Consider the following 16889-nt stretch of genomic DNA (forward strand, 5'->3'; position numbering starts at 1 on the left):
AATTAAAAAAACTACATCTGAATTTATATTTTTGACTGAAATGTGTTATGTGTTTTATTTCCCCTTTGTCATTTATCAAAATGTTTTTAATGTAAGAATTTGACTTTATGCTTATACATTTATATGAATTGAATTTCTACAATTATATAAATGGTTCTGAATTTGTATTATGCTTATTAATTGAATTATTACAATGCTGTTAGATACTGAAATGTTATATTTAGACGATTGCTACATATTTATTTTTAGATTCCCCCCCCCCATATTGTTTGGATCACACACACATTGTTCTGTATGTTGTTGTTAACCACTGTAGGCTTCCTTCTGAAAGGAAGAGTAAATACAAACATTAAAATAAACTTATATTGACACTGATGTTTACAAGGGGGAGAGTAACTGGCCCTATCCACCACCAGCCCAATACCTCCAGCGAGTGTTGCTGGTGTCTAGCTTGTGTTTCATTTTAGATTGTGAGCCCTTTGGGGACAGGGTTCCATCTTATTTATTTATTATTTCTCTCTGTAAACCACCCTGAGTCATTTTTGGAAGGACGGTAATGAAATGAAATGAAATGAAATAAATAAATCTGTTTCCACAGCTATTAAAAAGTCAGGGGTGGAGAAACAAGTCTCACTCTTCACCAACACGAACAATGAGGTCTAGTTCAGTGCAATTCTTCCTCCTTCAAGCACCCCAGAACAAGTGTTTTTTTTGTGAAAGGATGGCTTCTTTACTACAGTCAATTTGAACCCTACCCCACAAGGAACCTGGTTCCTGTCCCGTAATTACCTCAGAACATTAACTTTCCTCACACTAGAGTTTCTGCCTTGTTTGTCCTTTTCCTGTTGATACGGTTACCTCAGCAACTGGCAAACCACCAAAGAAGCAAAACTCAGCCCTGTATCAAAAACCTTTGTATCACTCTTTGTATCACTCAATTACAAAGATTAATCCCCAAATTAGCACACCGCCACTACTGCCCATGGAGCTCTCCATTCAGCTAGAGTATCCTGGGAGGAAATATGCTAGACAAATACAAATATTTATTAGTAGGATAAGAGCACTAACTCCCCCAAGGATTTAACTCCCCCAAGGATTGCTTTCTCATAGGCAAATGGCCAGTTGTACATGGAGGTATTTTTATCGCCTCTGTCATCAACAGCTTGCCAATGATTTCCAACATTTTAGTGAAGGACACTAATCCTTAGGGATGCTAGAAAACCAAAGGACATGTGAAGAGACACAGAGAACAGAATGGTCATGTCATCTTCGATTAAATAGCCGACAGGGTTGGGGTGCATGCTGGGAAAGGCCACAGCTCAGCAGTAGAGCACGTTTTGTATACAGAAGGCTTAATTCCTGGCATCTCCAGTTAAAGCATCTTTCCAAGGCAGCAGGTCAGAGAAAGACCTTTGCCTCTGATCCTGGAGAGCCACTGGAAGTCAGAACTAGGCTGAAACGAAACACTGGCCTAAATCAGCTTTCTTATACCTTAATTCCCACTGGCTTTTAATAGCACTTTTATTTTAAACAATCTCCAGGAGTGAGTTCAGGAGAGGAAACTTCCTCACAAGTTACTACATAGGAAGCTGCCTTATACCGAGTCAGACCACTAGTCCATCTGGGGTTCCTAACTAAGTACTTTTATAGAGGATATGTAACTTCGTTTTTTGCTTTAGGAGGAAGAGAGACTATTTTGGGGACCAAACAACTTTTTTTGCATGTGTTGTGGTGTCCGAAATTCTGGGCAGCAGCTGGGACATTTTGTTCACCCAGAACACTTTGCTCTCACAAGCAGCTTCTCTTCCTCTGTCTTTTCCCCCTCCCTACTGCTCATCTAGCCAATGGGGAAGCCAGAGTGGAGGTGCTGCTTCAGTGGCTCACCACTGAAGCAGAGCCACAGGATGCAGGAGCACAGGTAGGTGGGCCCGGCCGGTGCAGCTTGCTTCCTTCATGGCGGTGGCAGTGAGCAGTTAGCTAACTTTACTCAGTTAGCTGCTACCTCTGCTGATTGAGTAAAAAGTCACCTCTTAAAATGGTGAATCTCTTCTATTTATCATGGGGAGAGCAGCTGGCCCTATCCAACCCCAGGACAGCATTCCTTCAAAGGCTGATGCTGGTGTTACCATGCATTTCTTTTTAGACGGAGAGCCCTCTGGGGACAGGGGAGCATCTTATTATTTATTCTTCTTTGAAAACCACTGTGAAACCTTCTGTTGAAAAGCAGTCTAGAAACATTTGTAGTCGTAGAGAACAGTAAGCGAGTGGGAGACTGTGCACGCACTGCTGTGCCGGCATGCAAAGGGTCTGGCTCGGTAGCTAGCTGGCTACCCTGCCTGGAGCCAAGAGGTGAAGTTGCCGGCCTGGCCGGGGAGAGCAGGCTGGGTGACCCATGAAGAGGAAGACAGAGAACTGTATGTGTGGTAAACCTAACCAGGAGCTGAATGTATGGTTAAGAAGCAGCGGCCTTGAGAATTCTACACCTTGACACAGAGTGGACAGACATACAGCTCACCTGGTCATCAGCTTCATAGTAGTGAACTGTATTTATTCTCTGATTATCCAATTTTTTAAAATCAAAGTATGCATATATAATATCAATAAACATATGCAAATTGTATGCAAAGTGGAGACTTTTTTGGTGAGAAGGGTCCTCCAATTCTACATTTTTGGTAATGGATATCGGGTTTTTTCACCATCTGGACCTGGCAACCCTACATACACCCCACTCCCTTTTATCCACACAACCCTGTGAGGTAGTTCAGGCCAAACAATAGTAACTGGACCAAGGTCACCCAGTGCGCTTAATGGCTGAGTGAAGCTTTGAACCTAGGTCTCCCTACTCCTAGTTTGACATATAATCACTACACTATACTACCTCTCTGATATTTGAAACATCTGAGGATTGCTTATGGAAACCGCCATTCCCAATACAAAGCTCTTCCATTTGGTCATCAGTTCTAAGACCCTTTACACAATTAATGGTCTGGCTTGCCTTTGAAAGGTTAAAAAAATGTAACCACTATATAAATGCTATTATTCAACAAGCAAGGACTCGTGAAAATTTATAAGGGAAGCAAAGTGGTAGGTGGGTATGCATCGTCTGAGCCCAACTGCCCTTCCCCTGGCAATTCTGTGGGCAACTCCTTTTACTGCCAAAATGGGTCATGTTGCCTGGCAGCCCCAGGGAACTGGCAGGCAGAGACATTCCTGGGAAGACCGGAACTGTGTGCCAGGACCTCTCAGGATGGTCTCTCCAGAGCTACCCCACCCGGGCAGCTCCTGGTGCTGGCAGAAGGGGAGTAATTTATTGCAAGAATTTTACTAGCCTCTTTTGTGCCTTTAACAAGAACTTGAGTTACAGACATTGGCTCTTCCATGCTGTGAAAAGCCTAATGACTGCTCATCAAGTTGCTGCTAAAGGCAGAAGAGTAGAATAGGCTGGCTTTGTGTCGAGTCAACTGACAGCTCAATACCACTGTGCAATTTTTAGTATTGATTATTTATTCACATAGCACAATCCATATATATGGTGGCGTTCTGCAACAGATGCGGGGACAGCTCCCTGCCTTTGAGATAGACATAAGAGAGACTACAGAGGAAGGGAAGGCGAGGCAGGGTATACAACAGAGAAAGAAGATGCAATTATTCAGGCTTAGTTTTAGTAGGATATGGAGACTGAGATTTTTTCTTTCTTTCTATTATTTACAATTGCATTTGGCACCAAGGAGCAGAAAGACAATGGCTTTCTTTCCCAGTCTTGCCTTAAACCTAGGAAGGCTGAAGCACTGGATCACTCACAAAGGGATACTATGAATAAGGCTTGTTCACACAACCGCTGGCAGGCACAAGCAGCACCCGCTCTGAGTGGGAGAGCCAGGGATCTCCTGATTTTGGGTTGTGCTTGCAAACATTAAGGCTTGAGGCAGGGAGAATGATTGTGTGCAAGGTGGCAGCTGGACAGGACAAGCACACCCTACCCAGATTCCATACCCAGTATTTTTCGGAGGCAGGAGGGAAAGCCATCCTACCCAGCTGCCATCTCACACACCATCATTCTCCCCGCCTCCAACTTTAATGTTTGCAAGCACATGACTGAAGATTGAGAGTGCACCCAGGTCTCCTACCCAGGTGGCAGATGTGTGAACAAGCCTAGATTCTGTTTAAACTGAGCACCTGAGCAGAATGTCCAGCTCTCTTTTTCCCCCCTTTTTCCCTGGCCAGACCCCTGGGCCTAATTATGTAAGAAGCACAAGTTTATTATTTATTTGACATATTTTTATACCACCCAAAATTTGCGTCTCTGGGCAGTTTAAAATAAAGTTCAATAAATGACACTTACCCCACAACTTCACCAACATGCTGGAAAAAGCTATGCCTGTTGAACTGATCCCCTTATCACAAAACTGTTAAATACTTATGTTAGATAGATACTCACACTGATAAAGTGTTTTTTCAAAATTCAAAGTACTACACAGATTTTCTCTCACTAATCCCCACAATAACCCTATAAAGGCCTAGGAGTGTTGCCAGGGTTTTGTTTTGTTTTTTTAAGCCCACTGGCATCTCTACACCCAGGGTACTGGAGAGAAAGCAAAGCAAGAATATAGTGAGCTAATACAATTTGAGAGGTGGGGGAAAGGTAAGGTCTATTTTCATTATTTCAATTTGTTGATGGGAACCCCCACCCCCACTTTCAGGCTACACAAACTTTTTGTTATCCAAAGAGCAAGCCTAAATGCTTGATTTTGATCAAATTTGGATTGACTTCCAGCAACCAGGTGAAAAGCTAAGTGGAGAGGCGGATGTAGGTTTTTAAAATGGGGAACATTCTGCAGATTTTTTTTTACATTTTAGAATCAGTTTGTCTTAAACCTGAAATATATCAAAGCTCTAATTAAAAATAATGGACTACAGCAAAACAGAAATTAAGCAAATAAAGTCAACAGGACTTCTGAATGTATACTTGTGGAATAGGACTCCAGTTCTTTTCAGTCGGAGATGTGAAATTTCTGTCAAAAATGCAGGTGTCTTTTGAGAGACAATTCTTTACTATATGTGCTGGATTTCCCTCCTCTAAAGATCACATTCCCACGAGAACCAAGTCAAAATAGCAACAGAGATGTCTTGGAGTGAAATATTTAACTGGCAACTTAACGAATCACTTCATCTTTAGGAAATTCCCTAGAGTATTAATTATCCTAAAGACGCATCCTAGAAATTAGTATTTGAAACTCAGAGCGGGGGTGGTAAGGATCAGGGGATGAAAACATGAGAAGCTGGAAAGACTTCCTAATTGAACAAAAGGCATTTACAAAAAGAGGGAGGGTATTCTAGACTTGGGATGTTGTTGGACTACAATGCCCTTCAGCCCTACAAGAATGGCCAAAAAGATGATGAGAGTTGTAATTTAACATAAAGTTTGTGCTGTCGAATCGGTGTCGACTCCTAGTGACCACAGAGCCTTGTGGTTTTCTTTGGTAGAATACAGGATACCCATGGTCTGACTCTGTATATGGCAGCTTCCTATGTTCCTATCATCTGTCCTCTGGACAAGACTGGCATCCTGACCAGGGAAGCAGCACAACATTTAGTTTTTAAGGTTCAGTAAGACGACAGGCCCGGCATCAATGGGTGGCATCCTCAGGTAGCTGCTAGTGTTCCCTCTAACAGGGATTCCTAGATGTTGTTGAGTACAACTCCCAGAATCCCCAAGCAAAAGCCATTGCAGCTAGGGATTCTGGGAGCTGTAGTCAACAACATCTGGGAATCCGTTAGCAGGAACACGGTTCAACACCCTATCATTAACACCTGCTCTGGGTTCCCCAATTATGTCCACCAGCAACAGTGCTCCTGCCAGCAGTTTATGGCTCATGTACAGCCACCATTTTATTTCCCTTCTTCAGTGATGCCAACAAGGTGGTGACCAGCAATGGCAGCAGCCAGGGGCAGGCGCAGTGCCCACTGGTGCTGGCTGCACAGGGGAGTGCCCTGGTGGCTCCCCACACCTCCACAGTCTAGGGACATCTGCCCCTGCCCCTTTTCCAATGGTGGTTATGTCACTGGCTTCATGACCACCTTCCAAGATGGTAATGGAGCTTGTCAAGACTCCATTTCTCTTAAAGACCCCTCCCAAGCACTGGGAAAAACTTGGCACTGTGTGCAGGTCTGTGCAGTGGGAAATGGCTTTCACATCACTGATCTAGGGAATGTGTGACCAAGGTGAGATTGGAACTGGGGACTTCCTAGTTTACAGTTTATTCTCTTAGCCACTACACCAGCTCATATATAACTAGTTGTCCCTAGATAATATACCTGTCAAAAAAACTGTTAGAAAGTGCAGGGGGGCAGAGGTCAAAAAAACTTTATTGCCATTTGATGGTGTGGGGGGCAGGGTTGAGGAATAGCCCTGCAGTTACATTCCAATTCTTTCTCCCTGGATTCTCTTATTGAAGAATTGGCATGAGCTATGAGCACTTGCAAAGTCTCATTGCCGAGTCTCTCCCCACTGGTTTTGAAGCAATCCATCACAGTAAAAGCTGGTTTATAAACCAGTCCAGAGACGTTTGGAATAAATGATCTCATATAAAAGACAGATATTTGCTGCACCAAAATTATGAGTGTGAAGATTTTATTTATTTATTACATTTCTATACCACCCAAAACTTGCGTTGGAGGTGGCAAACATTTAAAAAAAACTATAAATAACTGAAGATACTTCTGCAGAAAGGAAAAGGGGGGGGGAGAAAAGGGAAGGGTGGGGGGAGAAATTCACTACCATAACAACTGTATTAGGTTATTTCATGCAAGCTTCATCATTGGAAACTTAAGTTATTTAGGCATACAAAACTGCAACCTCTGCTCACTGGACAATCTTGCTACAAAAGATTAGAAGATAAATTACCCATATGCCACAAGATGCAAGACAACAAGCTAATGATCAGATTCAAAGAGTTACACTGCCAGAAGCAGGTGTGACAATTGCTGCTTCCCCATTCATTTCAGTGGCAATCAAGGCTGTTCCACAGATTGCAATCTATCACTGTCAATTATTTTTCAGTTCCCCAGTTGCGATGCAATTACACCCATCATTACTAGGGCAATTTCAGTTTCAAAAGTATCCCGTAAGAGGGCTTAATTTGAACCAGGAAGACTTGCCAGAGCTTGGTCCTAAAACCCAGGAACATGTGAAGTAGAGGTAGGGTGCCTCTGAGCATGTGCTAACAGTACAATCCTAAGCATCTTTACTCAGAAGTACATCCCACCAAGCTCAATGGGGCTTACTCTCTAGTAAACATGCTAGGATTGCAGCCCAAAGTCATCCTGGCCATTACATGCATGTAGGAATGTGGGGGGCAGGGGCGATGGAGTTGCATTGTTGATCCCGGTACGGCTTTAGGGCAGCCTCAGCACACACACACCCTTCCTCTATGCTGCCTCATCAGCATAATTGGTTTAGTATGCGTGTAAAGTAGCAAGCCAGATTAATATTGTTAGACTTTCTTGTTGCTCTGCATGCATACTAAACCCGTGATGCTGTTGAGGCAGCACAAGTTCAGCTTGGCTCTTTTGACATTCTGGCTAAGAGCTGATCACTATAAAAAAATTCCTCCCTCTAGAGATTGTCAAATTCTGATTTGATCTGCATTAGGTTTTTAAACAAACACTGAAATCACAGAACATTGTTGCACTATGATCAAGAATCTGTCTCTCTCTCTCTCTCACAGTCAGTTCTCAGAAGTCTATTGCAATCTAGCATGCATGACCAAGAATCAGAATCCAGGATGGAGCCAGGCAGATAGGAATACGCTAGACTCTTAATGGCTGGGGAGACACCAGTGGCAGGCAACAGGTTAGCTCTTACACCAGTGGTGCCCCTGAATGCACATCTTTACTTTCTCCCATATAAATGAATGGCTGTCATTCATTCGGGGGGGTGGGCAGGAGAGAAAGCGCTACACCTGGAGTCAACACTTTGGTAAGGACAAACCTTGTTCTCTACCGCTGACGCTGGGAGGCCCAGCTCAATCCTCACTGACACAAATATTGCAAGGGGTACAATGCTGAGGACCCCACAGCAACAAGCTGCACTTCCAAGGGGTCCTTGCAAGATATGTGCCTATCCTTCATTGATTCATCCATCATGAGGACACATTGCTTTGCTAGTTTCTAAAATAGGGAATCAATATAGACTTATAAACCTCATCCACTATATTTGATAAAGTGTTCCAGATCTCTCAGTGATATCTACACAGTTGTGCACAAAAAACTGGGTGTCTGGGTCTTTTTCCTAGGCTCCGGAACGAATTAATCTGTTTCCAATGCATTCCTATGGGAAACCGCTTTTCGACTTACGAACTTTTCGACCTACGAATGTGCATTCGGAACGGATTAAGTTCGTAAGTCAAGGGACCACTGTACATATGTGAAATCAAGTAGGACCCAAGATCTCCGGGGAATTTGCAAATAAACAAAATATAGGCAGTTGCCTTGTATCAAGCCAGACCATTGGTTCATGTAGCTCAGTACTGTCCACACTGACTGGCAACAGCCCTCCAGGGTTTCATACAGAAGTTTCCCAGCCCTAATTAGGGATGCAGGGATTGAACTTGGGACCTTCTACATGCAAAGCAGATGCGCTTTCACTGAGTTATGGTCCTTCCCCAAATCAGCTTTATACCAAGTCAGACCACCTAGCTCAGTTTTGTCTCCACGAAGTGTCAGGGGGGCTCTTCAGGGTTTCATTCAAGGGCCATTCCCTGCCCCACCTTGAGATGACGGACATTCCATCTGGGACCTTGTACATGCAAAGCACAAGACAGCATCTCGAAAGAGGGTGTCAGGCAGCCAGATAAGCTGAATCCATACAGGTATATATGAAGCTGCCGCTGCCTTATCCGGAGTCAGACCATTGGTCCATCTTGCTCAGTACTGTCTATGCGGACAGGCAGCAGTTCTCCATGGTTTCAGGTGGCAATCCCTCCCAGCTCTATTTGGAGATGCAAGGGATTGAACCACGGACCTTCTACATGCAAAGCAGATACTCTACCACTAAGCTACAACCTCATCCTAAGAAAGATCATTATTGAGAACATCTTGGCACCTACTGGTGAACACGGCTCTCTGTTTATCAATGACAACTAAGCATTTGTCCCAACAGCCACCACCCTGCCGCTCTCAAGTTTGTCCCAAAAAATGTCTCTTTAGCACTTTTTAGAAAGTGTGCCTATTAACATAAAGGACTGTTGGCACAGAAGGACAGAACTCTCGGGCAGAAATCTGTCAGGGCAGACTGAAATTTCAGGTCATTACAACAGTTCATAAATCTCCATAGGATTACGTATGGTGTTAAATGTTTTGAAGTGTTAATAGTTGTGCAGTCTACTTCAGAGTGGCTAAAAATATTTCCACTAGTAAGAAATCCTGCCCACCAATCTCATATAAATAACTTTTCATAGGGTTAGGAACAGTATTTAAGCACTTGAGAGCCCTGTTCAGATATTGCGTTGCACAAGTGTCTGTGTACTCACTCTTGTGTTTATGTGAATGACTGTACCTGTGTTCATTTTAAAAGTGAACCTTGGTATAGGCCCCCTGAAATGCATGGTATAGATAGGAAGTGTATTGCTGTACCAGTGTTTAACATAATGTGTGAATAACTGAACCTGTCTACACTGTACACTCATTGTATGAGTGTGGAACATAATGTGTGAAAAGGGCCAACGAGTCTGCTTTGGGTTCTCCAAAAGGGAAAGTGCAAGTTATAAAATACGATGATTTCTGAGCCAACCAGCTATAACACCACATTTACATTGTTGGGAGGTAGGTAGTATGCCAGACCGCTCTCCACAACAGCCTCTACCAGCTATACTCTGGAAAGAGCCACTACTTGCCCCCCAATTATGTTATGTGTCACTCAGCAGACATTCAACCAACCAGCAGGATTTGCAGCATGCTCCCGAATAACTATACATCCAGGGAGTAATTGACTTACACAACCTGCTTTGCAGGCGGATACAATCATGGGTGTCCTTATGATGTCAACATCTGCACCCAATCAGGAGTAGCACTGCTGCTGGGTTGTCCACATACATACTGCCACAGGGTGGTTCATTCCGCTACAATATCTGCACAGCCACAAGTGCACACAAGACATTGGGGTATATGCAGTACATTCCTGGATGTGTACACACCTGCACACAGTGCATGCAGGAATATGTTGTGCTAATGTTTTGTATTAAAAAGTGCCTAAGTCTCACAAGACTGGAACAGTTCACTCCAAGCCCTTCATTTCACTGGTCCTCCATTGAGGTTTAGGAACATAGGAAGCTGCCATATACTGCATCAGACCATAGGTCTATCTAGCTCAGTATTGTCTTCACAGACTGGCAGAGGCTTCTCCAAGGTTGCAGGCAGGAATCTCTCTCAGCCCTATCTTGGAGATGCCAGGGAGGGAACTTGGAACCATGATGCTCTTCCCAGAGCGGCTTCATCCCCGGAGGGGAATATCTTACAGTGCTCACACTTCTAGTCTCCCATTCATATGCAACCAGGGCAAACCTTGCTTAGCTAAGGGGACAAGTCATGCTTGCTACCACAAGACCAGCTCTCCTGCCTGATTCAGTTCTGAACCATCAGACGATCCTCACCCTTGAACTCTCTAGCTCACACACCACATTCCCTGGGGCTCTGTCCTCCACCCAGAAAGCTCCAGCCAACCTTACCTCCATCCGCATAGGTCTCCGTGCCATAACCGTCCTGCAGCCCGTTATTCCAGGTGCCTTCGTACTTTGCTCCGCTGCTGACGTTCTGCCTCACCCCATACCTTCCCTTGAAGCCGTGCGTCCATTCCCCTTTGTAAAGCCACCGTCCTTTGGTCTCAATCCCCAAGCCATGCCTCTTGCCTTGAGACCAGTAGCCTTCGTAGGTGTTGCCGCTGGGCCATGTATAGACCCCTACCACTTCAAAACCGTAGTTCCAGGAGCCGCAGTACTCCCCTTGCCCCTTGGGCCCAGTGCAGATGCCATGCCCATGGGCTTTGCCCCCTTCCCAGCCCCCACAGTAGGCTCCTCCGTCATCAAAATCAAACCTTCCGCCACTCATGGTACCAGCCCAGCCCAGCCAGCCAGGATCTTCCGCTCTTCTCTCCCTTTCGCTCTCTCCTCTCTTCCCTATTTAGCCAGATCGTGTCCCATCAGCAGAGGCCGGGCAGGGTGCTGCATAGCCTAGCTACTCCGCCACCTTCGGTGCAAGGTGCAACGAAAAGCAGAGAAGGGCCAAGGAGGAAGAGGCAACAGGTAAGAGAGAGTCCTGTCTGGCCGCAGGGAAGCAGTGCACTCTGGGAGCTGGGAATGCCCCAGGGATTCTGCCAACCCTGCCTAGTGCTGGGACTATCGGACCAAGGGACATGGGAGGAAAAGCACTAAGCTCTGGGAGCAGATCGGAGGCGGCAGTAAAGGACTCTCAGCTGCAAGCTGTGAGGTTCCACATCCCTTGGGCTTCCTCCAAGTGCCGCCTGATCATGCCCTGGTAAACCTCTCTCTCCAGTGCAAGGCTGGCTCCAGACTCGACATCCCTGCAGCCTCCCCCAGATGGCCTGATGGTGCACGGAGTGGGGTGCCCGAGCCCTTTAAGAGCCTCTGCAGCACCAAGAGGAAAGAGAAAGCCTTGTTCCCTCTAGATCGCCCCCCACAGACACACACCACCTGCCCCACGCCTTGTGTTCACGCCTCCTCTCCTCCCGGGTTACTGCACCCCACAACTGATGCAGACGGGCCCCGGCTGGGTGCCCAGACGCTGCCAGCCCCCTTAAAGCCCCATAGGATCTGCGCCTCTCCGGCTCTCCTCTGCAGCCCCTTCCGTCTCCCCTTCTCCGGCAGAAAAGGTCAACGCTGCCCTAACAAGGCCATCGGATCCCCACAGCTGCTCCTAAAATAAACCCGCAGAGCCCGGCCCCTTTTCCAGGACCCTTTTATGGGAGGACAGAGACACCCACCCACCTCTTTTGGGCTGGGATCAAAAAAGTGGCGGCGCGGGTTAGGGTCGGAGAAAGAGGCTGAGGACGCTTTTAAAAATAGCACGCCGGGAAGCGCTGGGAGAGGGGAGAGAGGCGAGCGCGGCCAGACCGTTTGCAGTAAAGTTTGCAGCGGGTGGGGAAAAGTTCGGCTTGGAACCGGGGGGGGGCGGGGGGGAGGAGGAGAGCAGCGCGCGGGCAGGAGAGCATGAATGGGAGGGAGGGAGGCCCGAGGAACGGAGGTGTGCGAGAGGCGGCGGAGGCAGGAGAAGGGGAGCAGGGCGGGGGCTTCGGGGCCGATGCTAGGTGTCCCCCCCCCCGCGCACCCCGCTACTACGCAAGCAGCCGGTGCAGCGCTCCCCCCACTCCTTCCGCAAACACACACACACACACACCCCTTCCTCTCTCTCTCCCCAGAATTTTTCGAACAGAAAACAAGAAAAACGAAAGAAAAAGACTGGAAAGAATGATGGCAAAAGGAGCAAAAAGCTGGAGATGTTTTCCAAAGGATAAGGGAAGGCATCAATATACTTGTTTTGCTATAAGGTTTGGAGAAGAAAAGAAAAAGAAAATCGATAGGAAACAGCATTCATCTATTTCCTGTTTCGTTTCATCTGCTCACCTCTTAAAAGAACCACCTGACTCATTAAATGCATACACAAAAACTTAGTCACCCACTGGTTGTCCCCCAGCCGCCCTCCCACTTCTCAAAGTACAACACCTTCTACGAAACCAGAGGCTCCCAACCTTAGGTCCCGTTGTTGCTGGATCACAACACCCATCACCTTTGGCGACTGTGGGTGATGGGTATTGTAGTCTGACAACTGGGGATCTAAGCTCCTGGAATAATAAGCAACTGGTGCCTAGTAAAAGAAACCCTGTGGAGGAACCCTGAGGAGTGTCACACAGGACAACTGACATTTCTGCTATGAGAGGCACCTGCTCCCTTCAGAAATCTTGCCTATTTTGTTGAGTGCCATATTATCAAACACAAGCCTTCCAGTTTGTGTGTGTACTTAAGGTAGCGACTTTTCTGAGCATAAGGTATTTGTGATCAGTTACTACAAAATACAGACTATTTAGAAAATAGTTCGGTGGCAGCATGTAAACTAGTGACATCCCTTACTAATTTTTGTAATGGGGGGGGGAATAACTGCATGACAGCCCTCTCTCTTGGGAACTAGTGAGGCTGCCTTACTTCTGCCTTGACTACCTTTTCCATACTATGGATGTATGCAGAACACAGCAAGGTACTCTGTTGACTTACATCCTGCATCTTCAGCCATAAAAAAAGCTAAAATATGAAATGGCAATTCCCAGCAAAGCCAATTGCAAAATAAATTAAGCAGCAGAAACAATATTAGGGGACACACACCTAAACAATGTCATTTTAACTTGCTGCCTGAATGCACCAAGTAAGGGGTCTGCCCAGGCTTCTCTGGGATAGAGAATGCCATAGTCTAGCTCAGGAATGACAGCTAGCTAGCTAGCTCACTCCCCCAGTCTTGTCTGAAGTAGCTCTCCAGGCATTTGGGTTTGCTTCTCTTTCCCTTCCAGCCAATTTAATTGGCTGGCTGAATGGAGGCATGGCCACACTGTTTTTGATCTCTCAGTGCTCAGGAATACTTTTAATTTCTCCCCAGTTTCTTCTCCCACAAAGCAGCTTCTTTTGTTCCTGTCCTGCAACAAAATTCTCTGGATTTTTTTACACCAATAAGGGGTTTTGATGTTGAAATCCCTTATTCAGTCAGTGAAAATATATGTACAAGCTACCATTCTGTCAGGCTTCTCCCCAACCTGCCATTGTGTGACTGACTTCGCCTCCCCCAGCCATGCTGTTGGCTCTCAAGGCTCTGGTCCCTGCAAAAAGGAGCTTCCCAGAGACGTAAAGTTTGCCCATTCTCGGACTAGCAGCTACCACTGAAAAGGCCCGCCATGTTCTTGACTGCACTATTTAAAGCATTCTAGTCACTGCAAGGACTAGAGTTAAAGCAAAAACAAAACCCAGCCTAGTTCCTCCATGAACAAGGAATCCTACGGCACCTTAAGACTAACATATTTGCTGTGGCATAGGTTTTCATAGGATAAAGCCCACTGTGTCCAGTGCATAATGAAGTAGGCACTGACCTTCAGGAGTGCATGCCAGAAATTTGTTAGTCTTTATAAAGTCTAAGACTAACACAGCTACCCATTCTGGAATTTGCTCACAGATAAGGATGTACACTATGTATCTGACTGTCATCATTAGCCACAGGCACACTATGCAGCTGGCCGCTATTTGCCCCAAGCGTTTCGATGTTAGCAGAAGTAGTAGAAAATGACAGCTTCCTGGCACAAGTAGTGTGGATGGTAGTTCAGCTGCTAGATTTTACAGAAACTGCAGGCAGCTGTGCTGAAGAATCATAGGGTCTGTACCCTGCTAGACTGTACGAACTGCAGCTGGAGATTGTCTGTTTGAATGCTTTCCTGCATAAGAATCTTTTTGAACACAGAAAGCTAGCCTGTTGGGAGGAATTCCCTTATATGGGGAAGCATTCAAAATGCAGTCTCCAACTGCAGCTTGAAGTGTACTGTCCTGCAGAAACAGGATCATATAGTTCTACTGGTTGCGTATTTTGGCTCCCACTGGGACCGAAGCAAACCCAAGGACAGTGTCATACATAAGGCAAATGCATTTTTAGGTGTACATACATAGCAGAGGAAGACCATCTGTGTCTAAGACAAGTTTGATTTCCCTTACATTTTAGCTGAGAGAGGTGACCCTGACTCCAAACTTTTTTAGATTAAATAGTGCCTTGATTTAAGTGGAACTAAAAACATACTTCACTTTCACTGAATTGTACCTACTGTTGTAAACCATTTAGGCAATTCCTGTAATATGCAGGCAGCACTTCACTACTTAAGAGTCAACATTATGCTTCTATAGTCTCAAAGTTAGCTGAACTTGGACTAAATCAGTCAGAGCTTGCAACAAAAGTGTTATATTTATAACACACCGAGTATACAAGGGCATAGGTGGAACATGCTGAAAACACTTTTTCCCCCAGAGTGGAGAAGACCCTTCACTTGTTTTCTTGATCCCATGACTACCATTTCTAGATAAATGTAGTTACCTCCTCATGCACAACTGCAACCTGCTCCAGATAAGTAATTTCAGCCATATCTCCATTTATCTTTCTATAGACTATAAAAATTGAGGTGCTAAAGTTTTAAGGCTCTAAACAGCTTGGGATCTGGCTACCTGAAGGATTGCCTAGCCCAACACAAACCTACTTGTATATTTAGGTCATCTCAGGAGGCCTTCCTCAAGCTGCACCTGCCATCTGAAACAAGGCAAAAGGGCCTTAGTTGTGGCACCTCACCTTTGGAATGTTCTCTACGGGGAATGTTGCCTGGGATCCTTTAAGTGCCAGGCAAAGACCTCTTGTTTTCCCAGGCCTTTTAACTTCTGATGAAGTTGTTTTATGCTGCTGCTTTTACCCTGTTTAATCTGTAATTGTTTATATTACTATTTAGTTTTTCATCATCAGTAATCTGCCACAGAAAAAAGTTTTTGCATTAAAGGGTAGGAAATAATTTTATAAAACAAGTTCTGGTAAGAACTAATCTGCCTATTTTCCATTCACTATAATCTTAATTGTTAATTAACATCTTCGTGAGTTAGTCCACGTGCACCTCAAACATTAACACATCTGTCATCTTAAATTGGGATGGATGACATCACCACGAACTACACCATTGAGGTGTCCTTACAACTGTACCAAATTTGGTTCAAATCGGCATTAGGGATGTGCACGCACCTGTTCGGAGGCTCTTTTACGGGCCTCCAAACAGGTTCAAACACTGGCTGGTTTGAAAGGTCAGCGATGGGGGGAGAGTCCGACTTTAAGGGTGGGGGAGGGTGCACTTACTCCTCCCCCTGTGGGTGCTCGGTTCCTGTAAAATCCTTTGGGCCAGCAGCATACCTCCCTGCCGACCCTTCCCCTCTTCGGCCAGAAGTACCTGGTACATGTCATGCACACACTTGTGTACGTCAGACAGGCTCATGCACTATTGCAACGTGTGCGCATCCACCTGGTACTTCCAGCCACTTCCAGCCGAAGAGTGGAAGGGGTGGCAGGGAGGTTAGCTGCTGCCCCAAAGGATTTTACAGGAACCGAGCGCCAGCGGGGGGAAAGCAGGGAGAGGGGTAAGTGCACCCTCCCCCACCCTTAAAGTCCAACCCCACCCCACCCCTTCAAACCACCCCCACCCAATTCCGCGCACATCCCTAATCGGCATTGCCAATACGGACACACACAGAATCTCATAAGCTTACTATCCTTAAGGAAAGTAGGCTAATAAAATGAACTAGCTGAACCCGAACAGAGCATGTGCTAGGACTTTGTTGCTCTCCTTGCCCCTCGCCACAGCCCCTGCTTTATTGCTCAGTGTCAACCACCCCTTCCCCACCGCTCGCTCACTCGCCCCCTACCCACTCTTCTTCCCTATCTGCATATGGAATCCCCACTGCTGAATTACCATGGTGCTACTGTTACCTACAAATGGTAAAGCACTGTGTGGGTGGGGCTTGCCACAGATGACCTTTGCATATATGTGTGTGTATGAGTGAGTGAGTGAGTGAGTGAGTGTGTATGTGTGTATATGATGCCAAAAATTATGATCCAAGTCAACACCTTTGACCACCCATCCCTTTATTAGTCACATTATTGTGTATGTAGACACAATAGTTATCCCCACCAACCAAGGTGTACTCGGATGTTTCATTCACTAATCATGGAGCTACAACTCTCCTGTAAATTAATGGCTCTTAATCATAAGCAGCCACATAATGACTTGACTAGCAAGCCAGAGGTTGCCGGTTCAAATCCCCGCT

At 45.8% G+C, this 16889-nt stretch overlaps 1 protein-coding gene and 1 long non-coding RNA gene across 4 annotated transcripts in view; one reads left to right on the top strand and one right to left on the bottom strand.

Annotated features, from left to right (window-relative positions):
- The window catches only part of JPH2 (junctophilin 2), a 110212-nt gene that overhangs the window by 89927 nt on the left and 3396 nt on the right, over window positions 1–16889 (bottom strand). For 2 of the 3 annotated variants that reach the window (XM_053245538.1, XM_053245540.1), the window contains exon 1: window positions 10725–11119. The exons of the other annotated variant lie outside the window; for it this stretch is intronic. In XM_053245538.1, coding sequence (XP_053101513.1) covers window positions 10725–11103 — 379 coding nt within the window. In that variant the 5' untranslated portion in view covers window positions 11104–11119. Of the gene's footprint in view, window positions 1–10724; window positions 11120–16889 lie in introns of those variants that run through there. 3 annotated transcript variants of the gene reach the window in all.
- Window positions 11184–12601, top strand: LOC128323040 (uncharacterized). Its single transcript, XR_008306162.1, has 2 exons — window positions 11184–11297; window positions 12431–12601. It is a non-coding gene; the product is annotated as an uncharacterized LOC128323040 (long non-coding RNA).

This window comes from Hemicordylus capensis, chromosome 4 (genome assembly GCF_027244095.1).
Source record: "Hemicordylus capensis ecotype Gifberg chromosome 4, rHemCap1.1.pri, whole genome shotgun sequence".
NCBI classification, from domain to species: Eukaryota; Metazoa; Chordata; class Lepidosauria; order Squamata; family Cordylidae; genus Hemicordylus; species Hemicordylus capensis.